Source organism: Haliaeetus albicilla, chromosome 13, assembly GCF_947461875.1.
Source record: "Haliaeetus albicilla chromosome 13, bHalAlb1.1, whole genome shotgun sequence".
NCBI lineage: Eukaryota > Metazoa > Chordata > Aves > Accipitriformes > Accipitridae > Haliaeetus > Haliaeetus albicilla.
In genome coordinates, this window is record NC_091495.1 from 16,132,234 (window position 1) to 16,159,378 (window position 27,145).

The window sequence follows — 27,145 nt, forward strand, 5'->3', positions numbered from 1 at the left end:
TAGAGTTAACTGTCTTCCTAGTAGCTGGTACAGTGCTATGTTTTGAGTTCAGTATGAGAAGAATGTTGATAACACTGATGTTTTCAGTTGTTGCTAAGTAGTGTTTAGTCTAAAGTCAAGGATTTTTTCAGCTTTTCATCCCCAGCCAGCGAGAAAACTGGAAGGGCACAAGAAGTTGGCACAAGACACAGCCAGGGCACCTGACCCAAACTGGCCAACGGGGTATTCCATACCATGGGACGTCCCATCTAGTGTATAAACTGGGGGGAGTGGGGGTGGGGGCGGGGGATCGCCGCTCGGGGACTGGCTGGGTGTCGATCAGCGGGTGGTGAGCAATTGCACTGCACATCGTTTGTGCATTCCAATCCTTTTATTATTGCTGTTGTCATTTTATTAGTGTTACCATTATCATTATTAGTTTCTTCTTTTCTGTTCTATTAAACCGTTCTTATCTCAACCCAGGAGTTTTACTTCTTTTCCCGATTTCCTCCCCCATCCCACTGGGGGGGGGGTGGGGTGGGTGAGTGAGCAGCTGCGTGGTGCTTAGTTGCTGGCTGGGGCTAAACCATGACATCTTGTTTCACTACTAAAGGAGCAAGATTAAGTATGGAACTTTCTCACCCTATTGCTCTGAAGCTTTCATACTGATAGCAAGACTTCCTCTCAAATACTGATTATGATCATTTCTCCCCAGACAACACAATCCTGTTCCCTTATCAGGCTCCGCATCCCACAACAGTGGCATACAGAATAGCAAAAATATCTGCTGAATATCTTGATGTAACCACCATAGAAATGAAAGTTACAGTGTATAAAAACTTGAAAAGTCATCTTAGACATATATTAGATGTAGGATATATCCATATCTTTATCTAGCTATATACGTAGGTATTTGTATATTGGATGGATATGGAGATAAATATATACACCTCTACAAATCTATATATTAGTCATTACATTTATGCATTACAAACACTCATTCCGCAGGACTGAAAAACTCATCAGAAGTTTGTACAACAAATCTTGCATTGCTAAAGTCAGTCAAGCTCATTAGCTTTCATCTACCCTCTCTGCGGCAGCATGAGCTGAAATTCATACAATGGCTTGCATGAGCTGAAATTCTTTCTAATACCCCAAAACAAGCATTAATAATATACGGAAGTCCAACCAATGACTATCGGTTTTTCCTTTAAGAATTAAAGTTGAAGAGAAGCTTAAAAAGGCATTTTATAAAAAAAATTCCAAAGATTCAAGAAAGAACTCTCATCACATGAAAAACAACAACAAAATCACCTTACCTTATAATAAATGGGACAAATGGTGCCATGCTGAGTGCTGAGTAAGTGCCATCCATTGGAGATGGATACAGCCTTCCCAGAATTAAAAGCAAAAGGAACAGGCTTGGATGGATTTTCAATTCTTCAGCTTCACTGAAAAAAAAAGTGGTAAGAAGCAGTTGGTGAAAAAAGCATCCTCCTTTATGCTAGTCTTGAGACATTTCCACACACAATACCCTTCTGCATTTCTGGTTCAAGGAGGTATGCTAGACTGATCATTGCAAGAAAGTGCAAACCCTGCTGGGATCAGGCATTGCATCCAGTTCTCCTACAGCACCACTGGGGACCCCTGTATGAAGGCCCTTAAGGCTGTGCTACCTTCACTTTCCTACATTACCCCAAGACTCCTTTATTCCTAGTAGTGGTGAGCTGCCTCCACTTCTAAATAATATTAAAAAACAGCACAGAAAATGCTTCTCTAGGAACTGAGAAACTGAGAAAGCTGAGTTACAAAAAGATGGTTTAAAAAAAAGTCAGTTTGGAAGGAAATGTGTATTTAGTAAATAGCAGGCTTTAATAAAGAATAGTTCTTGTCATTGACTCCAAGTGGCTACTATTCATACTGTAAAAACTATCAGAAATCCAAGTCAAAATCAACACGTCTTGATTTAGTTAATTATTAATAAATAAGACACAAGCCTTAATCTGCATTGAGAAAAGCCTTCAAGGCCAACATTTCAGGCAGCAGCTATCAATCTTTTTCAGTTTAAAGAATTCCCAAAATTTCCCAGTGATGACACTGTCACCTTTGCAAATGTCAGGTAAAGCAGACTGCTTTGCAGAATATATATACCCTTTTTCTTAGAGCAGAGACTGCAAAACATACAATGACTAGTGAAACTCCTGCTCCAAAGTATCTACCTCAGGCCCATTAAACAGACAGCTGAACCTCACCCGTAAATCAACTGCTGAACTTCCACAGTTTATAACATAGCATTTTAAGAAAAAACAAAGCCAGCACTGGTTTACTTTAAAAGTTCATGAACCTAGGGGTAAACAGCATCATCATCATCCCAAATGATATCATCTGCATTGATCAAATTGGAGCTTTCAGCCACCATTTGTGGAGTCCTTAAACAGAGATCAAGGACCTTCCCGCCAAAGTCAGTGTGTCACAGGCTGGAAAGTGTTTATTTAGGGTTACATGAGGTCTACGACCCTGTATCACTTAAACATGTTAGGAAGTCTCATTGTTAAACATGGGACAAACACCCAGTTTCTTTCTTTCTTTCTCTGAAAAACATATGTTCTTTAACATCTGATCCTATGAATGCAGCAACTACTAATTACTCAACAGTAGTTCATACTCCAGAGACTTACTGCAATGCACAGAAGCTATAGGAAAAAAGCCTTAGCAAAAGACTCTAGTAGAACTATGTCATTTCAAGAAGCACTGACGAAAAGAACAGCATCAGGGTATATGGACACAACTCAGTTTAACCTTTTCATTGCACTTCACATTTCAAAGCTTTCTCGGACACCGTCTTACCTGTTCAAAGTATTGGTTACAACCTCCAACTGCTTGAGAAGGAAAGGATAAAGACTTGGAAAGCGAGAGAAAAACTCCCTTCCTGTCATTCTGCAGAAGGGAATGAAGAAGAGTTACAAATTAGCATTCTGCAGTAATTAGTTGCATGCCAAATACCAGTTTACTTGTTGGATTTCTGATGCTAGAGTGAAGTCAGAGAGCCAGAAGAACCATGCACACATGATGAACTCCTTTCAAACAAGGCACAATGTTTTCATTAAAAATGATGATACAGCATAGTTTACACAAATTAAATAACTCTGTCTGTATGTGTGCATGCTAACACTTTCTCAGCTAAACTGGTTGGGCCTTTTTGGGAAAAAGGGATCTTAGCCCCTTAATCACACCAAAAAGAAAAGATACAGCAGCTTAAGTTCTGGTACCAGTTTAACAACATTCTGGTTGAACAAGAGAAGACTACACTTGCTTTAGTATGGCTCATGTACTAAATAGCTAATAAAATGCATTTAATAGACATGTACTAACAGATGCTTCTATTTTACTGACATTGAAAAGCATCTCAAAATAGTAACTCTCAGAAGATCTGTAAAACACAGCGGCAGAAGCATCTGACCTCCCATTAGCCCTCTTTACACAGCTCTGCTTCCAGCACATAGCAGTGGTAGCATTTCCAGCCCATGTTTTCACTTGTGTAGATGGTGCAACCACATTCAAAACAGAGCAATGTACAATATCTACTGAACTCATCCCTAGCCAGAATTAGTAAGGCAGCATAGTTCAAGCCACAACAGCAAATCAATCCAAGCTAGAAAGAGGTAAGTAGAAATCTTCTGTATTTGTTTTATAATCTTTTGATCAGATTAAGGATGGCTTCATGGTTTAAAGGAAACTATTTAGCATCGTCTAAGCAAGAACCACTTAAATGTTACAGCAGGGAGATTCTAATTAGACATATATGCTATGCAGATAAAACAGACTTCCTTTAAAAATAAATAAATAAAAGGCCATCCATTTAGAAGAAAGCCAACTGCAGAGTTTGCTTGCCACATGATCAACAAAGATAAATAAGTACATATTAGCATGAATCCAATGCAATGCTTCCAGGTTTAGAAAAATAACATGATGAGATGGCAAGATTGAATGTGTGTAAAAATAAGCATACAAAAAAAAAAAAATCACACAAGAATAAATCAGCACATGGCAAGCATCAGCACAGCTTCTTCCAGCACTCAGCTAACATAACATGCCTTAGCCACAGGCCACAGAATAAACACAGAAAAACCAGATTGCTACATGGAAACAAATGTTCAAAGAGGTACAGGCAGCCTTCTGTAGGCATGTAAGAACAGTGAATGGCTGTAACTAAAAGCATGAACAAGGATTCTGCAGTAGCCATTATATCTAGAAAAAAGATTTCAGTTAAAAAAATTAGATGGAAGCATTCGAACTGTGAATGAATATAAATTGAAGCACTAATGAGGATGATTTAAAAACATCAATACTGATAATAACTAGTTATTTAAGCAGAAAACACCCATGTAATTTCTTCTAACAGCTTCTTAAAAACAACTTCCATTTTTTGCATATACATTATGCAGCAAACTGAAGATGCAAACCCAGACACAGCATAAAACATAAGATCTAAGTAAGCGCATCAAGTCAAACAGCCCATCTTACTGAGTTTTCATACGTAAAACATTAAGAACTCGGTATTAAAAAAAAAATCAATCCGAAAATGCTGACACCTCCACCTCTTGTGCCACAGACCGCATCAAGGAAAAGCAGAATTGGAGTTAAGTTTCCTATGGAATGGATGGCCACTGGTTAGAGGCTTAAGAGAGCACTAGTAGCATCTCACACAACAAGTATTTTTAACAGGCCCATTTTTAATGTATTAAAATTCAGTAGCCAAGTTTGAATCGATATTAAATAATGGAACTGAATATCCTTACAAAGCCTTGAAATTCTTCGTAATTAGTGTGGTTTCATGAATCTTTCTGATAGGGAAAGAAAATGATAACTACTGAAGCGGGTAACTTGCATAACCTCCCATTTGGTTTACTGCTCCACAGGTTACATGAGGGGAGAAGGCAGTCCAGTCAAAACCATTAATCAGCACTATCTGCAGAAAAGATGCTTAAAGGCACTTTCAGAAAAAAAAAACAGAGACACAACTGTCTGAGCAGACTGGTTGTCAAGGGATGGTTTTAAAGGGCCTCCAGTTCAGAGAGGAAACAAGAAAGACTACATGACTACACATTAGCAGAAGTGCTGCAAAATGAAAAGGTGTTCTCAAAAATACAGAGCACCAATTTAAGTGTGAATCCACTACCTGGGGGTGTCAAGGTAGGGAGATGTGCAACTGGAGAATGAGCAGAAAGCAAACAGCCAGACAGAGTAAAACAAAGAGGTATTCAGTTGTTTCATTTTTGATTACTGACCATGCTTGTTGCTCCTGGAAACATGTATTTGTGTACAGTAACTGAGACTGGAACAACAAAAAATGCAATGGTTCTGCTTTTCAAAAATGTTCATGACACTAAGCCACATATTTTCTATTCATTTCATCAAAAATTATACTGCTTTGAAAAATGAATACCAACACTTTAAGATTTGGCTGATGCACGTTAGTGATATGAACAGAGTCATGCATGTGCATACACACACAAATGTGAGTTAGGCTTCATAATTAATTAAGCTACCCACATCTTTAAAAGAAGGTAAGTCCTTGACATACCTATAAAGGAATATATCAACTAGATGTGGACTAAAACAATCCAAAAATCAGTGCTAACAGTTTTCATGGAACAAATTTTTTCCTCCTTTTCTAAAATATATCTGACAAGGAATGACAGGTTTAAATTAAAAATATAGATAACTATCTTTCCATTAGTCACTGACACAGTTCAAACAGATTTTTGGCAATGCAGCTACCATAATTAAATCCTTAAAACCAACATTTTGCAGATCATGGGATTTTACACCTACTCTCCCTAAAAACATGTTCAGAAGAGAAGTAACTAGGAAGAGCCTTAAGACACTAGTATTTTTCCCCATGTCCAGCTGAAATTATTTTTATATTGCTTCAGAGCTCATCTTTGAGAGTATGTTCAACCACAGGCTCTGTGATAGCATTTTCTTTTTTCCTGCTGGTAACCTGAAGTAGCACAATTTCACAATCCAGAATTTCAAATGGGATTACTGAGACCTGAACAACAGACTAGTGGAAGGTTATTTACTGAAATAGGAAGTATGGTAATGAAACAGAAAAGTTATCAGTGGGCTGATGATGCTTACGATAAAATCCTGCTCCCCAGTGTAAAATATCATTTAACTGTATAATTAAAATGATGCTTAATGTCAAAAGGTTGAGAGATAAACTAATGGAAACACCCATATCCTCCTGAATTCACTTGTAAAAATAGTTCATAAAACTGCATAGATGCAGAATACTGTGGTACATAAATAAGATGTAATATTTATGCCTCAGATACTTTGCATTTCAACAATGTTAATGCTTTGTCATATGCAAGCAATTCTACAGAAAAGCCAAATGACTAAATTAGAGTACAACCCATTCACTAAAGATTCCATTTTGATGGCTAGAGACAGCAGTCATGTTTAGCACTTTTCAGGACTGATGAAGAGTGTTTATGTAGAAAGGGAGACACACATGAGTTTCTTTCCCGTTTTCACTCAGGTTTTCCACCTGAAGACATGTTCCATTAACAAAAAACAGTCATACAGAGGCATCTTCTGTATCATACCATACAGAACCAAGCTACACCTACCACTCCCAACTATTCTCTGCATGCCCTTGAGTCAAACAAACTCTTTCCCACTTTTGTCTGCTCCAGAGTCTATTTTAAGAGGGAAGGAAGGTTATGATGACAGCAAGAAAGATATTTCACAGAGTATAGAGTTCATATAAATCAGCAAGAAGTTACTCTGAAGGCATGCAGTGCTAAAGGACAGAATTTAATTCCTAGCAGTAAGCATTTGGAAGACAACAGTGAATCACAGCTAAGTTACTAAAAACTCAACAGCTAGTTGTAGCAGTAAAAATTAAAAAGATGTAACTAAAAGCAGACTGTATATCTATGAAACTTTAAGGAAAAAGTCTATTTTAAGCATGAACAAGAATATAGTTTACAGTGTTGATAATGCTTCTTCAGGAAAAATGCAAAGAAGTTTTACTTTTCCCTGAAATAACCTAAAACAGAAGCCTTATACTCGATTGTCACTAGCTCTTCCATTCATTTAGCACTGGTTCTTTGGCTTTATCACTTTTCAGAGTAGAACCAGAGGTGGCTTAAAGTAGGCTAAAGATCATGCACTTACAAGTTTTCATTTCATCTGCTTTGCTTGTGAAGACATTCAGTATCATCAAACTTCCTGAACCAAATTCATAAATGCTGCTGAAAACTGTGACACCTCTGGTCATTATACATTATGTTTGTCTGAGCAGCAACTTGATGCTGCATAATACAAGGGTTAGTATCTATGTTTATATAACTAGTGTCTTTCTAAATAAATATTCCACCTTCATGCATACTGAGGGTGTGAATTATTTAATTGCATTTAAAAAAATACATTTAAAAATAAAACCACGGATGTTGCAGTATTCTTTTTTAAGCTGTGCTGTACACTTAAGAGAATACTCTAGGAGATTAAAATTCTGCTATGACACTGGGGCATACATATCATTTTACTGCGACATGTGTCAAAGATTACCTGCTTCTGTTCTTTCATTTATTTTTCAGAAGAACTGAAGGCTTTATAACCTTGTATGCTGCTTTTAGTAACTGACACATTAAAGAACATTTGCAGCAAATATGTTCATATTTGAGTATAGAATAGGTGAGATTGAGACAACAAATCTTCTGAGGGCAGCAAGGGTCTCTGGTGCTCTTTTTGAACATAAATATTGCTAACATTTCAGGTCAGCTGACAAATGCATGATCAGATCTGTGACGGGGAAAAATAATACTATTTTTAAAAAGGAAAAATAGAACTGGAATGTGAAAAAACCAATACAGACAGACACATTTAGAGAGATCAAGACCAAGAATGTAGTTTTCATGAAATAAGTCCTCTTTTAATTGTCTCCTGTAAAATCTACTCTTGCTATACCAATCCTTACACTTGAATCATTAACCATAATATGTCAGATGATTCTTCATGTTAAAGAGCAGTAATACAGAAACAGAATGTCATTTATTCCTTGCACTGCAAGGACAATTGCTGCTGAAATAATTTAAAAACAGGACTGAATTTGGCAAAACTGTCATTCAAAATGACAGATTTATAAAGATAATTCACATTTTACATATTTGTTTCTTTTGCCTTCATTAAACTATGAAAAAAACCCACAGTGCAGCTTAACTAGACTAACTTAACTAGTTTTTAATTGCCCATTTTGACATTCAGGTTCTTTCCCTGACCCTTATCACTTGTTAAGTATTTAGATCCTGTCTCAAAATACATGCAGTTTATTTCCCTATTAACAAAAATACACTTCAGAAGCATAAACTTCAAATAAATGGAAAACATCTTCTTCAACTATACAAAAGACCAAGAAAACAAAAAAAAGCATAACATGTTGTTTTACACAGGCTATGGTAAAGACCAAAGCTAATTCAGATATGCTTTAAGAATCAAATGAATTTTTTGCTCCTTAAATAGCACTAAAGAATATGACAGCTGTATTTCATGACAGGACAACTAACAGTAATAAAGGTACAGAAAACAGAAATTATCCTAACTGAAAAGGAAGCAAAACTCAAAGAATTTAGCACATTCAACTCAAAAGATAATTTCTTAACTTGGGTTTTAGAACACAGCAAGACAGTATAATACCATACAATTAGGGAAGCAAATACGTAACATTTTAAATTATTCAGAAGTGCTGGCAGGGAAAATTATTCAGAAAACTACAGACCTTTATTCTGGCCTCAAGAATATACAGAAATTCAGGGAAAAAATAAACTTGAAAAAGAGAACAGTTACTTATCAGGGAATAAGATCAAATGGAATGAAGTGCAATGTGCAAAACTTAGAAACTAGATTGTGCCAACCTAACCCATGCACTATCCAAGAACGGTAAAAATATTTCTAGACAAAGGAAATAAAACAATTCTAGTCACACAAGTCTCCAGAATGTTATCTCAACAAATGAAATGTTTGAAATTTGAAAATTTTTTACTCATAATTTGCTTCGAAGTAAAAAGCTGAGCAGCTCCAGCTCAGAGCAGAGATCCAGTTCTCATATGCTTCCTTCACAGCTAAAAAACCCATGGGCTTTTTGTGAGACACAGAAAACAGCAGGAAGCAGACAACATCCTGCAATGTAGTCTGAGCAAATATTTACACAAGGTCCGTGGTGAAAATACAGTTTTGGTTTAACAGATTAAACTCTAGTGTAATCTCTACGAGTGACAGTAAAGTATTTGACACACTGCAATTAAAGTATGCCACTAGATAAAATGGGTAAGTAGAGTAGGAACAGGACTTAAAAAAGACCCAAAAAGAACATGTTGCAAGTCAAGTTATTGGTGGACCTAATCTATTGTTGGGACCAATATTATTATTGGTTTAACTGAAGATGACAGTAAAAGAGTTAGGAGTGTGCCCATTAAAATCCACCATTGAAACAACAGTTATGAAGCATTGTCTCTAGAGAGGGAAGATTAAAACACTATGAAACAAAACTGGGTATCTTGAGGAGCCGAATACTAGAAGGACATGAAATTAATAGCAGATAAAAAGACTGCATATATGAGGACTAATTAAAGAATGTGTTAAAACTTAGGAGCTCATCAGCTGGAAATACCAAAAGGATCCAAGCATATTAGTTGGTACCTTGGATCCCTCATCAAGAGAACAAAGGGCAAATGTGATTCTGTAACCCATCAATCCTGATACAGTCAGTATGGACAAGGAAGTACTAATGCCAGTCTCCAACAATTGGGTAGGATGTAAGCTGGAATAAATCACAGCTAACCTCCAGCTAACAGAGACACGTAAAAAAAGCTGCTCACATGACCGAGGGAATAGAAAGCAAATTTGCTGAGAAGAGATTTAAAAACCTCAATTTGTTTTGCCTGGCAAAATTAACACAGACGGGATATATGACTGGCATCCACAAATACCTCAAGGGAAGCATCAGGAAGGAAAATAATTATTTAAAATAAAGGACAAAGCTGGCATAAGAACAAATGAGTCTCAAATGGCCATGAATAAATATACATTGCAAGTTAAGTTTCTAATGATCAAAGCAGGAAGATTCTTGAGAAGTTTTACTTGGGAAGGTGGCATTCAGGGAGTCTTCCTGCAGAAATAGTGGGAATAACCAAATTGTTTTTAAGATGCGACTTGATCAGTTTATAAAAGGAACAGCATAACAAGCTTGTTTATGAAAAGAACTGAGTCAACGTACCAGCAGGACCCTTACTACAGTGTGGTCCTGTGATTTTGTGACATGCTGATCCGCATGGAAATTCCAACCCTTTCTTAAACACATGCAGTTCAACTGGTGCTGAACTGTTGCTGATAAGAATTATATAAAGATTAGCAGCTGATAATTTTCTAATCTCTCCCTTGATGTCATCAATCAGACTAAGACTCTAAGCAGATTCTAAAATGCACACTGGATGAGTATGCAAAAATTTCTAGAACTTCCTTTCAGAAGTTCCAGGCGCTCAGTGATCACTCTTAAAAACTTGCTTGTATTTCACTCCTTTTTAAACAAAATGGAAGTCTGCAGTATGTTTCTGAAAGGGTGAACAGGTGGCTCATGCCTTCTTAAACAAAAACCTCCAGAAGAATTCCAGGTTTCACTTGACTTGAGTGAAGAGGAGCACAATCTTAAATTTATCCTAAAATGACCCCATTATAGTCAGCTCAAGGAGGTAATCTGCAAATTCCAGGGCAAGCACCATAACTGGAGTTTGGCAAGAGAGTGTACACACTACTGAAAGGCTCCAAACTTGCCAGGTTTCAGTGTTTCACACCCATAAAAAAGCAACTGATGGAGAAACCAACATAAAGAAACTTGTCCATAAATGCACAGAGAATCCAAGAGTCTGGTGAGCATTCAAATAGATGAAACTCAAACAGACTTGTGACAATTGACAAGACAATTCTTGTAATTTTAAAATAATTATTGTTCTTTCTTATTTCCTAGGGAAGGCAGTTAAGCTACATTTTTATTAAGGCAGAAAACTTTAAAATGGACTAGAAAATGCTGTGCTCATTCAGCTTCAGGTTCAGCTTCACTCAGCTTTCTCATCTGGAAGCTGAGAGAGTACAGCTTGGATAAACAACACATTTGGGCTGGACCTCCAGGCCCAAAGGGTATCAATGGTTCAGTGTTTGGTTGTTGGCTAGTAACTAGTAAAATACTCCACAGGTCATTTCAGGGGCCCCTACATCCCTCAACATTTTTATTAACAACTTGGTTGATGAGATAGAAAGCACCCTCTGCAGATCTGTGGACAACACTGAATTAGGGGGAGTGGATAAAACACCAAACAGTAGAAGTTCAGTCTAGACAGACCTTGAGAAACTTGACTCTTGGACCAACAGAAACCTCATGCAGTTCAACAAGGAGAAACAAGATTTTGCACTTGGGCTGAATAACCCTGAGCATCAGCACAGGCTGAAAACCAAATGGCTCAGTAAAAGCCCTGCGGGAAAGAACCTGGGGGTTACAGTGGATGCCAAGCTCAGTATGAGCCAATGGCACGTCCTCACCATGAACAGGGCAAAGCACATACTGGAATATGTTCATTAGGATGAATGCGGCAGCAGATCAAGGGAAGTTATTGCCCTCCTCTACTTGGCACAGTGAGGCTGTACATGGAATCCTCCATCCAGTTTTGGGCTGACAGGTTCAGAAGAGATTAGAGGAAGCAGGAGAGTGTCCAGCAAATAACTCCTCAGATGGACAGGGCCTCGAGTACGTGCCCTATGAGAAGAAGCTGAAAGAGCCAGGTTTGTTCTGTTTGACAAAGAAGAGGTCCAGGGGAGATCCAACAGTAGCCTACAAACACTTGAAGGAATTGCAGATTAGAGAGCTAAAAGCTAAACTTCTTGCAGTAGTTGCAGATGGTACAGAAAGAACCAATGGTCACAAATCATAGCTTAGGAGTTTTAACTTGGGCAACAGGAAAAAAGGGGACTGAAGCACTGGAACATGTTACTCAGAGCGGTTGCAAAATCTCCAAGGATGGAGATTTTTAACTCATCCAAAGCCACTGCTGACCTGATTTAGCATTGCTAACAGTCATACTTCGAATGGGAATCAAGGAAACAGGATCAAGAGATACCTTTACAGTTTCTATGATTCCACTTAGTTACTTCCCCCTCCAGCAGCAAGGTTTTAACCTTATCTTCGTAATAGATTGGTGTTTTTCTTGTTTTCCTGTATTTGCTGGCCATCACTAGCTAATGCAATTGCAGTAAACAATAGATCCTGCTAAGAACAACAAAATTCTTGAGATTTACCCGTTTTTTATTAAGTTAGTAACTTAGTCTTCAGTTCAGCACAAAGTATTGTTTATGCCACCATGTACACTAGTATTTAAAATACTAGCTTGATGTGAAATAAAAATACCCACTTAAAATTTTAATTCAGAAATAGTGTGTATTTATGAGAGCCCTTGATTAGCAGTCCCTCTGGATGACAACCCGAGAACCATCACCATTCTTACTAGGAGACAGAGACAAAAGCAACAGGCAAGTTCCTTTAGAACTTTAGAAATAAAGTTTATATATAAATTTTAAGAATTCGCTTCAAATACTTTTGTTTTAAAGAACATACCTAACAGTTAAATTCCTGAAAGAACATCCTGGTTTAGGACTCATGACAAGCTGCTTTTAAACAAACATTTCACATGCATAAGAGAATTTTAGCATTCCCATAGAAGACAAAATGGCTATGTAATTTTGGGCAGAGGCTTGAAAAGCCACAATGAAGCCTGGAAAAAACAATTGTAAAAAAAAAACTGGTGCAATACATCCACTAATAAGCCCAAGAGCAAGGATATAAAAGATTATTGCATACTTGTTTTTCTAGATCTAACATGATACAGGACACCTCTTCTGTGACAAGAAGGGACAACTTTTCTATAACCACATCAAGTTAGTTAGAAAAAACATTTCAGATTTCATTTTTACTCCACATGAAATGAAAAACACTATGAAGAGGAAAAAAGAATCATTATAAAGATGTGGGGTTTGCACCTTCAATAAAGATGTGGTGACTTTGCACCTTCAATAAATCTAACATTTGTTTTGTTAGGAATTAGAAAATACTTAAATCCCAGAACAGTAAGCAAAATAGTTTAAGTTCACTGACTTGAAAAAACATTCTTTTATACTACACAGCCCTAAAATAAATACTTAAAAGGAAGTAAGAATATGCCACTATATCTTGGTTTTCATTTTCCTTCAGATAGAAGTGCTAGAATAAACATTCTTACTAATTTACGTTGCTGTGTTTTTATGAGGTTAATAACTGAACTGTCAATCAAGGCCTGTATAAATACAGTAGTTAAATACCTTCTGCTTTAGAAGCACTTTTATTTACAAGAGAGCTAGCCAAGACTTCCAAAGGACTGCATGGTCTGGTTTGCTTTGATCTCTTTTAAGTACAAGTTTCTTTATACCTCTTGTTTTGCTATTTATTATACCCTTTGTGTAATCAGGTACGGAAAGAGCACCTGTGTAGAACAAATACTTCAGGAGAAGTGTGACTTTGAGGAATAATTATGCAACACACAGTTCTCTAAAATAACCTGTGAAGTCCTTCTCCAAGAGCACTTTTGTTGCTACACTAGAAAGTAAGCATACAATGGGCTCAGAATATAAATAGGGGACCATCACTTAAACCCAACATCACAGATACAACCTGGTACCTGTATCAACACATTAATCAACATTCAACTTTGATAAACGTACACAAACATGTCTGTATATATGCATGTATATAAAACTATATATAAAATGTATTTTTAAAAATAAAATATTTTACATATAAAAGTTATTTTTAGCAAACTTTTTTAGAAAGTTGAACTGTGTATATGCATGAGTGTGCACGTGTGTATGTACATATATATGTGTGTATACACACACATATAAATAAAACTAAGATATATGTATATATGTTTAGAAAGTCTCCAAGAACTCTATTCAACCACTGCCTATATAACTATTATCTTTAATCTCTTGCCACAAATTTAGCATTGTGAATTTTACCTCCAAACAGCCCACATACTTTCCTCTCTGTCTGGAAGTATTCTGTAAAGAGTAACTCCTTTTTACTTAGTATGGCGAAGTTAAACGAATAAGGGATGTGTACGTTATGCATGAAGCAAAACAATAATTTTATCAATTCATATTAATGAAAACTTTTATCACTACAGCAGAAACTAAATTACCTACTCATGTGGTTAGGTTTACAGTAATTTTTGTTTCACTGAATGTATTTTACTCACTCAGTAGAAACAAACATTTAACATTATGCCCCTAATTTATTTAAAACGAATGGACTGAAGTTACCTCAGGCCCGCACATGTATTTTTAGGAGGTTTCACTTTGGGTGAACTTTGATTCAGGTCACTTTACTGTGTTCACCTTCCTATTTTCTGGCTCTGACTTAAGACAGCATGTTATGAAGATCCTCCGTGTTCAGGAGAGCACAGATACACATTTGCACACCAGTGCTTTAAGCATGCGTTTGGGCCACAAAGATTTCACTAGTATTTATGTGGGTTAACGTTTTTCTGACTCTGTATACACAAGATAAAATTTTGGAAGTAAAAATGGTTCTGTAGATTTTAGGCATTTCAGATACACACATTGTATTCCTAAAATCAGCAGAAATCATATACACACAGAGCATCCTCAACCTCAAGGAGAACAGTCCATATTTTCTGCTACAGGGGATTTTAGATAATTTTAGATTAGGCTTGTAAAACAGAATAATTGAAGTCGTGACACAGAGGGAAACAGATTTCTTTAGGAGCTTGTTTTCAATTTGTGTCTGTTTCTGTACATGACCTTCATGAATTTTACCTTCAATTTACAAGTTAATAGCACCTTATCATCATTATTCCTATTATAAAGGCACTTAGAAATAGGAAACCTGTTCAAAATCATGTTTAAACAAACATATTGTTATTGAACTATTAATCAGTAAAAGCCGTAATGATTATGAGTCAGCCTGAACTTTCGCATGTTTTCTTGAGACAGTTCTGAGATTAAGTCTTCTAAATCTGTCAAAGTCAATAAAAAAAAAAAAGAGCCAGAGCATTAAAAACAAAAAAGTTGAGCAAAATAAATGTGGCCTATTTTTGGCAGACAGAAGGGGGAGGGATTTCTTTTTAACAAAAACAACCCCCTCACAAGACAATGTACTGCACCAAATCCTTAATAACTACTTTGCAAGCATTCACTGGAACTAAGGTGGCATGGAGGGAACAGGCTGCAAAATGTGGCACAGAAGCAGCTAGAGGAAAAAGAACCAGAAGCATTTAAATGGCTCAGTCATCTTGTGAAACCTCACTGTCACTGATCCAGTATTTCAACTGAAAAGCTGCAACAGACTAAGGTTGCCAGAGAAAATCCACTAGGGAATCACTAATGAGATCCAAGATAAAGCAATCCCAACCCTTCCCTCCACAGTATGTGGTCCAAGAGGTACAGAGCTCAGAAGCCAGTTTTGTTAATCAAGCTGTACTTGTGTTTCCCTGCTGGAGCTGGCACAAGCAGCTTAGCACACTCTGCTGCCTCACCACTGCCCTTCCTGCAGACCCATCACTGCAGTCAGCATCCTCTTGCATGTAGCTGTACCTTAACTGGCACACAGGACTTCTGCCACTGGTGTGTCTCCAAGTCAGCATTGAGCGTTTATGGGCTACAGTCAATCTGAGTATCACCTCTAGTGAAACTCTCCTAAGGGCTATCCAATTTTACAACACTGATGTGCCATTACAGCTTGACCACATTAGTACCACCAAAGTTTCTTTCAGCTTATCCCAAAATAGTACTGGCCACTCCTCTGGGGGCAACACAGACCCATCTCAGAAGTCCTATCTGAGCCCAGTATGATGCACTGCAAATGTCTAATGAAGTTGCTGTTAAGACTGACAAAACATCATTGATGCAAGACAGACTTTTCAGCTGTTCAGTTACAAGTATTGGGAGTGTTAGCCTGCCAGATGTGAAACATTCAACAGGAATCATGTACTTATGATGTATTTAATGTACTTAGAGCTACAGCTCTAGAGTGGTTTAGTGAAAAGGAACATAATCCCAGCTTCACTTAATTTAGGGACAATATTATGAAAAGAGAGGTTTGCATTAGAACATTCAATTTGCAGTGTCTTCCTCTAACCCTTCACAGTGTAAAATGCAATTATTTATGGTGTTAAAAACCTTAGTATTCATACAAAACTTTAAAGTTAAAGAAAAAGTACATGTCAATTTAGGAGACAAAAAAATCAACTCAGGCTTTTTAAAAGTTAATTTGGTTTTACTCAGTGACCTTCAAGTCTGCAAGCAACCACTTACTGAGAAGTGCTGAACACTCAACTTGCAATAAAAACAAAGCACACAGAGGGCAGTCATGCATGTTGATGCCTCACAGCCAGTAGTGCATCTTCAAAACTTGTTCATATCTACATAGTTTTCATGTTATTACAATTAGAAAGATAAGTTTCTCCTTTCCAACTGCTTGAAGTTATTGATAGTCATCAATATTTACAGCTATCAATGAAAACAGACTTCAAGAAGTACTACGTAGATGGCAATTAAATTTGGTCCTTTCTTTTCAAATATATCTAAACCAACATTGACAACATGGCAGCATTCCTACTCAGTTTCCTAACAGCATGACTATTTACTCCACAGATAATGTGTGTTGACAGCTAAGTATTTTTCTGCATACAGATTTTCCCTTCACTAGAGTCTAAATACATAGGAGTTCCCCCCTTCCCAAAACACAAATATATACATATATACACCAGTTATTTCGTGTAAAAATCACCAGGTTGCACTGGACCATTTCAGCCTTGCTTTAAAAACTGATTTTAATCAAAGAGTTGAAGTTTTTGCTTCCTGGAACCTCCTCCACCAAGGTGAGAAGCTAAGGGAATTCTCCCCAACCCCATCCTTTCTTTTAACCCCAGCCTCTACCTGAGGCCATTGGTTATTCTTTCTGAGGACATTGCAACATATATTCCAACTCAATCCATTTTCAAACAAGCCAGGATGATACTTTTTTATTACTGTAAAGACTAAAGCTTGTCCTAAGTCAAATGGCAAATTGCCTGAAAGAATTTCTGATCATGCTCATCCTTTAAAAAAAAAAAATAAAATAATAAAAGCCAGAAATACCAGGTATTTGATAAGAGTCATGTCTAGTAACAAGCAATAGCAGCTTTAATTAGCATTGGACTACAGACCAAAATGTCTTTAATATATATATGTGTGTGTGTGTGTGTTATAGCACTGCAATACAGACCAGTGGTCTGTAGTCCAGTATTATATATAAGCATATATAGTGCATATACAGACAATATATAGGCATATATATATATGCATGTGTGTAAGAATTTGGGTGAAAGTATCACTATTACTACTGTAACTCATTTGGGCAGAAGAGAATTCCTCTTTGATAAGAAATTTAATTACATTTCAAAATTAATTTCAGTTAACTTTATATGTAAGTTATTTTGACTTTCATCGACAGATCTGCATTAACTATCACCATGTATATTCCATTTTATTTTTAGAATCTCTTCATCTCAAGACATCCTAATTTTTCATGTGATGAATGCAGGAGCCTACAATCAACTATAGCAAACATTTACTTTAGATGATTTGCAACCTGTAGCAACACTAACAGGAAAACAAAACCCAAACGTGAAAACAACAGATTTATTAAGCATAGACCACACCCCAGCTTCTTGAAAAGTACCTGGAATCAGCAAGTCTACATTGTAAATTCACTGCACAAGAAAACTGGAAAGGGCTATTTAATCAAAACATGAGAGGCAAAACTCATTGGCCTACAGAACTCCCTGCCGTTCAGTCCTACTTCAATTAATTTGCATTAAACCAAGTGTAGTACTCAGGTCTTCAACATCCCCCTCAGAGTGGTGCTCCCAGAGCAGCCAGGGCCATGGCAGCCCCCTCTCCAGAGGCGCTGATGGGCCGAGGTCAGGCCCCAGTGCAGCCCTGGCACCCCCAGCACAGAAGCAAGTGCTGAATGGCAGTGGGGCTGGGGAACAGGTCACAGCTGATAGCATGCTAGCTAGGCAAATTAGGATACAGACCTAGCATCCTCCAAGTATGAAGGGACTGGCTAAACTAACATAATTACCTGTGCTGTGAAGGGCTTAGAGAAGGGGTGATTATTTTCTCTAAAGCACACTGTGGTGTACCCATGCAGAGCACACTTTCTGTAACCAAACAGAAACAGGCTAATTGCAAAGACTCCTTTGTAAGCCTTCCTCACTACTTTGTATTTATGTGGCTAGAATTTCACACCAAGTCTTGTAGATTTGAAATTATCATAACATTTAAGAAAATTATATTCCCAAATGAAGTATACAAAAACTAAACTAAACCAACCCCCCCTACAGGTGAGTGTTAACAGGACCATTTTTAAACTGTCAATACCTGGAAATCAAAGTATCATTTAGGCAAATACACACCCATGTCCATATATATACACACAAACACACACACTTACAGCAGCAGCACAAGTTTTGATACAGGCTTTCTCAGAAAGAGAGAACCCAGAGAAAATTTCTGTTTCTTTCTTTTCACTAGAAAGTTCAACCTGTATAGTTGCATGGACCACTGTAAACAGTCTTCACACAACTTCTCTCTCTTCTACTTGCAAGAGCTGCACACATTTGTTATTTTTCAAGTATTAATTTTCCAATTCATTATTTACTTGCCCATGCTAAAATTAAAAAGATGCATCAATATTTAATGAAAACAGAATATGATTGCATCTCCTGTAGAGCATGATGTAGAGTAGTCCCTTCAAGTTTCCAGCAAACCCTTAAGAGTGAAGTTTGGCATCAGCCCAGAGTTCTGCTCAAGAAATCTCTCTCCTTCACTGTCCCAGTTCTCCACTCCACAGTTGTACCAATACAGCTGCTGATGCAAACATTGCAGACGACCCAAAGCAGAGCCCCACCGACAACTGAACCAGCACAACCGAGCACTGGGAGCCATGATGTGTAGTTGTTAATTCCTTCGACCCATGTCTCCTCAAACTGCAGACCAAGTTTTCAGAGAACGGACCTTTTCTAGCATAATCTAGTATTGCCTTGTCCTCAGATTGAGACAGACAGTTCTGGCTGACCTTCCTAATACCCTTTCAATGACCACAAAGCCCAGCTCAACATGCTTTCCTGCCTCTACTCTCCAGTAGGCAAGGCCACTGCAGATGTAACTTAAAATGTCTGTCAGCAGAGTTAGGCATCTTCTCACTCTCTTTGTCACAGAGTGAAAGGGCCCTTTCACACAGTTGTTCAACTGCAAACAACCCAAAACAACAAAGGGATGTTTAGAGGTAAAAATAAAACAAAACCAAAAAACCTCCCACCAGAAATCAAAACAAGAACCCAAACCCATCTTTCTTTTACATATGCCTGGAAAAAAACCAAATTAAATCAGGTTGCTGATCAGACATAGGTTGTAGTTCATTCAGTCATTCAGTCCAATGCTTCACAACTGATCAAGACCTTCAAATAATGGACCATCACTGTGTTGCCACTACGTAAACTCCCTAGGTGCATGGCAATTATAATGTACAAAATTAACATAAATAGGGAACGGAACATAACATCAGCAGACTAAAAGCAGCAAAACACATGACAGGCCTATAATTGTTGTGTAAAGGATGCTATATGTGAATTTTTAGTGGAGATAAGAGAAAGAAAGGGAAACATAACACAAAGTATGTTAAAGAAACACAGCAGTGGAGGTAAGTTACCAGTACTGTTCCAACAAAGCTTTCTTCTGGAAATCTACACAAACTCTCCACCATCCCAACTGTATCAGTTTCATAGGAACTCTTCTTGAGAAAACAACTTTTCTGGTTCCATCCTTTTTTGGACAAGATGCCCAGAATAGCCCAGCAATAAGGTAACTCCCCACTGGCCCAGAAGAGACAGATTTAAACCCCTAATCTAAAATTAGGCAAACTGGAAACCTATGCAAAGTCCTAATGGCAGCATCAGAGAGTTGGTCTCTGTCCACAGACAGGCTGCCACTTACTGCAAACAGAACATCCTGCAGGCAACAGAACCCGGATGACTTTCACACAAGCTCCTATAAATGCAAGTTGCTAAAATGCTAGTGCTTTTGAAATAAACTGCCAGATTTAGAAGTGGGGGGGGGAAAATTACTTTACTATATGAACTCTGTTCTGGCAAAACACTAAACAAAACAAGTTTAGAGCTCCGGAAGAGAAGCGACCAAGTGTAGCTGCACCCCAGGGATGTGACTGCAGGGAGCTGTGCAGCAACGGTGACACCTCGTGGTGCCAAACCACTGAAACACAGAGCTCTTCCGAAACACAACCTACCCCAAACCCACCGGCGGGGTTCAGAGGAAGAAGCTTTATGAACAAAATAGCCAAACAACCTCTACATCATTCTCCTTCTAAACCAGTATCTCCTGCAGAGATAGGAGTCATAAACTTGAAATAAAATCTCTACATCTGTTTTCATACCTCCTGTCTCACTGGTCTGTCTTTAGAAGTTTTCCCATTCCCTGTTTCGTGGTATTGACGACTGTATGTGGGAAACAGTAGGACTGACTACATACAACATTTAATGCAAAATTGCTAAATGAATAGATGAAGAAAAAGAAGTCAGCCCAGCTTTAACATCTTTTGGTCAAAATGGCTACAAAGAAATTATGGTAAACGGGAAGGTTCAGAGAAGCAAGTCTACAGTGCCGGTTACATAAAAGTTAACATTGTTTTTCATTAATTCATTTCAACTATATAAAAGTTTACTTTCCTTCATTCTGGTATCTCCCATCCCCAACAGATGCTCAAATGCATTAATTTCTGCAACTTCACAAACAGAAATCTCAGGTTACATATCTCATCACACCGCATGTATTTGAGAAGTCAGTTTGCCTTCCCACTGCAGAAGTTAGTGTGAAGTTTTTCCCTAGGATACAAACTTAAAAAAAGCTGAGGTACATATCTCTTTCAGTGAGTGCTCAATATGAAAATTAAAAAAACAACTTTAAATGCTGTTATATGAGAAGGCAAAAAGTGAGAAACACTTTTTATTGCTCTGTTTGGGTTTCAAAGGTTATGGGAGTGAATTCCAGGTTTGGGCAAGAAGTGATTTGGGTTTATGACAAAGCAGGGATAATTTAATGCAGTAGGGGAGGTGACATTTCAAATCATTTTTGGGGGAACAGTTATTTTCTAAGGGAAATCTTCCTCCAATCTCCCACCTGTATTTCTTCCTCACATTCATACATACATAGTGACTAATTCTTCAAGTGACACCTGATATTATTTCAAACAGCTAAAATGGCACCTATCACCTAAAAGACGAAAGACTATCATCATCCCAGGACATTCAGTTTCTCATAATGTGCATGAAAATTGTATTAGCTACATAGATCAACACTAAGGAACCACTGTATACCGAGTAAAAAAAAATAATAAAATTTTGAGGGTAAATCATAACAATTGCCTTCTTTCAGAAATTGCATACCTTGTCCATGATTTGAAAATCCATTAGGAAATTGTGAAAGGGTTACCATAATATCCATAGTGTGACCACTCTATGGCCCCACAGACTTACCCAGGACTATTTTTTAAATGAGTTTATTCTGCATCCAGGGTTATTTTCCCCTACTACAGCAGGAACCTCAGCTACAGAGCACAGGGCATGGGCATGCTTCATTTGCTGCAGAAGCTAAAGGAAGGGGCTGAAGGCCAAAGAAAACATAGGGGTGCTTGTGCACTAACTGGAGGGCGCAGAGAAAGAGGAATGTTCAGGACTGGGGAGTTTTAAGAGTCAGAGGAGAACTGATTTTACATGAGAAACAGTAGAGGATCAGGAGCAGGACTACAGAGTTCAAGGGCAGAATCCCTTGGAAGAGAAGCAGCTTTGCAAGCTGCATTTTTTGGAGCTTGGAGGAAAGAGACATGAAAGAGGGACAGGGTGTTCTAGAGTAAGAAGACTAAAGGGAAAAATCTCAAATTAGTAGAGGTTAGATTACCTCCAGGCCTGCTCTAGAGGTAAGGGAACACACGTGAGACCATTGCTTCTCTTGTCCTTCACCCCTCTCTCTTTGCTGTCAAGAGCAACAGGGCTAGTTTGTGACAAGAGAGACTGGGCATTTGAAAGAGCCACTGCTACCAAAACCTCTCAGCAACATTCCCCTTCTGTGAAACTGCACGCGAGTACAAATTAACTCTCAGTGCTTAACAGCAGATATTTTTGGCCTTACCACTTATTTCCTGGCAGCACAGTTTAAGCTAAGCTAGATGTTTTTCTAACATCATGATTCAAATATATCCATAAAGCAAGCAACATTTTCAAACTGTTGTTGGCTAAGGTTATGTTTTGCAAACTTACAACTGGTATCAAGTGAAGCTTACCTATTTTTTTTTGAATTTTCATCTTTCCCTCTTTTAACCCCAAAAATTCTTGTAATCAGAGCACTAAAAAGAAGTGTAGATGAATTTCTTACCTAAAGGAAAAAGAAAAGAACATGAACTATGTTTTAAAAATCCCTTTGAAATGTACTAATATTTTTTTTAAATACAGCCACTAATGTACAGTTGAAAAGAAGAACAGCTGAGTGAAGGACAGAGCATGCCTACTGTTCAGAGGTTAGCACATTGAAACAATTAATTCAGAGCACCTTTCCTCTTAATCAAGATGGCACTAATAAAAAGTTTGGATTTTTTGGAGATGCCCATCTTTAATATAAGGAATACATCCAGATTTATAGTGGTTCAAAATATTCACCCTTATACATGGCAGGTCACAAAATGTTCTACCTTAATATACCATATGGAATACTATCTTTCACTGAAAAGCAAAGTAACAGTGAGAATGAATGTAAATGCACTCCTTCCTATCTAGGTGCACTGACTCAAAATTTAACAGCCAGATACATTTTTATCTATAAGGCAATCTTTGTCCCTACTTTTTGTCAATATCAGTGCTTCACATTACAGAAAAATGAAACAAAACCAAAAAACATGACCAAAACTATGGCTTTTTTGCAGGGCTACATTATTCTTTATCATACCTTAATATATTACACCATGTAACATTCAGGAAATCATAGTACTGCCATTTATAAACATGACCAAAGCTTCACTGAACATTACCACTCTATCCTGTTAAATTAGAGAGGCAAAATTAAGAATTAACTTACTGCCCAGACAGGTGATGTAAAACCTAGAATTGCTACTTGTATTCCATCTGCAACATAAGGCATGATGTTTTCACCTAAACGTGTATCCCTAAACAGTGCCCGAAGGATATTTAAAGCATGAACCTGTGGGGGTAGAAGAAATATAAGAAAAATATATATTCATTGGAAAATATCTTAATGTATGTTAATTACAACAGTGAACATGTGAAATAAAAATAATCCCTATGCACATTTACACCACTTTATTTCCATATTAAATACAAGAATACTGCTATTAAAAACATACACTAAAACGGAGCAGCAGTAAACACTGTTAAGAACAGCTACAGTTTAAAAATATATTCCTCTAACAAGTACAGCCCAGGCACTGCAAGTGAAGGCCAGCATTCTTTTTTCCTTAGTTTATCATGGCTGTAAAAATAACTTTCAAAATTTAGAACCATCTTTTCCAACATTCTTGACATGCTGTAGATACTGTGAGAAAAAATAAACTACAACTCACATGAGGACAATATTAAGCTAAAACTGACAGTCAAGCTTCCTTCACTATATGAAGCATTTTCTGATATTTCTCTACTCTCTGTAGGGGAAGGTGGTAATATGTGTAGCTTCAGAGACTTTGACAAGGCTACATAAATTTATACCAGCAGAAGATCTGGCAGAGCCATTAGAACATACTTCTATGTACTGTCAACAAATTATGGCTTGCACTTACAAACAGAAAGATTAAGTATTTGATAACAACATTTTGAAGATAAAGATCTTGACTTTAAAGTAAAATGCATTCCAAATGTATATATTTAAGTTTATAAGTTAGTGAGTATGCATAAAATCACTTTTCATGTAGTATTTTACTGCGTAATTATATGATTTATGCAACTAATTTATTTACTCTAAATGTAAACAAATGCTTTCTTGTTAATTTTCTTGTAAAAAGGAAATTACTCATCTATTTATTTAGAAGTATACTACAGGCAGAAATGTGATCATACAAATTCGAAATTAACGTGACTGTATTTGCTGTACTAGAAAAAAAAACTATGAAATTACACCCAATCCATTTTTTAGTATCTTATGCACTTGCAAATTCTAGTGACTTCATAACTTCTGCACATGCAAACACATTTTAAAATCTAGCTATAGATAATAAAAACAAAATATCCTTATTAAAAACACACACAAATTTCCTTAACTGTTTGAAGTAACACAAACACTTTTTTGACAGTTGCCTTCTGATGAGAGGCTGTATTTTTTTACCTGTGGAATTACACTTGGTGATTCATTCAAAGGTGCAGCCAAAGATATCAATTCTTTCATTGTCATTTTCAGCAAATCTGTTTTGCTCTTCTTTGGTTCTGAAGCTAACAAAGCCTACAGAAAGTTAAAAAAAAAAATCAGGTGTTTCTAGCCATTTTTCTTTACTACCAGTTCTGCCATACGTTCCTGTATTTACCATATTACACAGCCTAGCTACTGACCATACACAAGGACTAAAGAAAAAATTGCAAAAAGTTTCAGTTTTACCTCTTAGTTTTGTTCAAAGCCTCTTAGCATGCAATGTTTCAGTAAGGAAACTTTGCTTATACACTATCCATCTGCCTAAGAAGATTTGCTTGTATATGACGAATAATAATTTATCACCCACCAAAAAAAAAAAATCATTGTATTTATTACAGCGAAAGTATCTGCCATATTACACATACTTACATGTCCTCGAACAGACTTTTTTTTCAGTTTAACATACATATTTAAGATGACATAAGCTGGCCAAAGAATAAATCCTGGTTTGCAAAACAGGATAAAACAAGCAGCACTTTTTTAAAAGGAGAAAAGAGATGCATCCATATCCAAATAGTAGTTCAATGGGTAGGACATTCAACTGAGATGAAAATACTCTAATTTAGTCCTCTAAAATTCAGGACTGGAGTTAAAACAGTCTTTCCCCCTCTGTCTAGTAGCTCTTGTTGAATTTGTCCAACTTAGTACAAATGGATAATCATAAATCCCTTACTTCTAATAAAAAAATGATTATCCATTTGTGTTTTGGGGCCCAGAGTTCAGCATCAGTTCAAACAAGATATTTAATAGCATTTTACAATAAGAACAACCAAATCGATGAACTGTAAGCCAAATGAAGTATAGAGGTTAGGCAGAAACTCAGAAGTAGTCACTGTCAGTTTATCGGTACCTTTAACACTGGAAGAAACAGAGAAGGGGGAAAAAAGTATTCATGAAGTATAAAATACAGGAGAATGAACTGAAGACTAAAATTTCATATCCTAAAAATGTTAAAGCTGTAACTAGTATTTTCCCACCATTTCCTCACCCACTAATTGGAGCTGCACCTTTGTACTATTAGGTAGTAATATTTCTATTTTAAATAGCTCATTTAAAATGCTCATAACCTTAAAAATTACATATTATCATTAAAACAGATGTGGTTTAGTGGAACAAGAATAAATGTCACAAGAAGCAGATGGCAAAGAGACCACACTGAGTCTCGATTTTGTGCATTTATAAAATAACCTTATTATAGTACCGTTAGGATATGCATTACAACTTGCATTTTTATCATTTAAATGCGACATGCTATTTAAGGCTTAATTCTTTTCACTGAGTGCTACGGGCACATTCAGAACTACTCCCAAAGAACACTATTGCCTCTCTTTACAAAATTACAATTTGAAAATAATTATTTCGGACTAATCGCAAAGTTCACTTCAAACCTACTCATTAATTGACTAGGCTAACTTTGTACTCTTCCAGAGCTGTCAAACTAGAAGCATCTGACCTGTTTATCCAAACAGCTATGGCTCACAGCAAGCTTTGCCGTATGGACTCAGTAATGTAGGCCAACTGCAGACTACACACGTTTACTGCAATGGGGTACCGTTGGGTCCACCTAGTCTTTACATTAGGCAGTGTAACTTTTTACATGAAAAATTGATTGAAACATGTTTGTTTTTTCACATTCTCAGGATTAATGCTAGCGAATGCCCACTGGATTCAAACTCTGGTGTGAATGGGGAAACCAGAAGACATGAAATCACCAAATTAATTCTGCAGACAACTTAAAGATCTTTCCTTTTTATAGCTGTATCCGCTGAAACTGAAAAGGAGAAATGTCTCTAAAACCAATGCCCTACTTCTGATCTCTGCTGCCTAGCACACATGCATCTAGCAAAGCCAGGAGCAGGCTGTAACTGACATAAGAGAGATCGGACAGAAGCAGGCTGCCTCAACTTTCTCAGGGCAAACTTGAACTGGAAAACAAGCAAGATGAATTATTTTGGCAGGGAGAGCTTGCTCCCAGCAGTCCCTTGGATTCTTGGAACATGCTTGAGACTATACTTCAGTGAATGGAGAAAGTTATAAATTGTGTAGTTAATCTTGGACTCCTGTCTTAGAAAACTGGTTGAACGTTAAAATGATGGAGATTAATTTAGGGGAAGGCAATCATGGCCGCTTTAAGGAGCAAAGGAATGGAAGCAGGATAAATGTAATCTGCAGGGCCAACTCTGCAGTGACTGACCCCACAAGGATGCAGATGAGCTGCTGCATACTACTGTGACACACTCAGTAGGGGGTAGTACTTCGAGCAGAGACAAAACACTGCCAGCCAGCCAATCAGCCCTCAGTTCTGAACTTGGCAGAAGCTGGAGACTGGGACGTGTGTAGCTGATGGTAACATGGGGAGCAGGAAGACTGCGGGAGCATGGCCCCACGCTCATGGATATAAGCCTTCAGTAACCTACTCATTCACTGCACCGAAGACTGTCAGTCAACACCAGTTAGTGTGACTCTCTTACTTGATTCTGCTTTATTACTGTTGAGTGGACTTCCTAAGTTCTTTGTAGTATTTTCTAGGCCA

The 27,145-nt window shown here is 37.3% G+C and overlaps 1 protein-coding gene across 11 annotated transcripts in view; it reads right to left on the reverse strand.

Moving 5' to 3' along the window:
• THADA (THADA armadillo repeat containing) overlaps nucleotides 1–27,145 on the reverse strand; it is a 171,601-nt gene that overhangs the window by 107,783 nt on the left and 36,673 nt on the right. For 10 of the 11 annotated variants that reach the window (XR_011327475.1, XM_069800252.1, XM_069800254.1 and 7 more), the window contains 5 exons: nucleotides 24,532–24,645; nucleotides 23,275–23,397; nucleotides 22,487–22,578; nucleotides 2,827–2,916; nucleotides 1,299–1,430 (listed from right to left, as the gene is read on the reverse strand). Coding sequence is in view for 10 of the 11 variants with exons in the window: in XM_069800252.1 (XP_069656353.1) it covers nucleotides 1,299–1,430; nucleotides 2,827–2,916; nucleotides 22,487–22,578; nucleotides 23,275–23,397; nucleotides 24,532–24,645 (551 nt within the window). In the remaining variant the exon portion in view is untranslated. The remainder of the gene's footprint in view (nucleotides 1–1,298; nucleotides 1,431–2,826; nucleotides 2,917–22,486; nucleotides 22,579–23,274; nucleotides 23,398–24,531; nucleotides 24,646–27,145) is intronic. The other variant, XM_069800256.1, reaches the window with a different exon arrangement.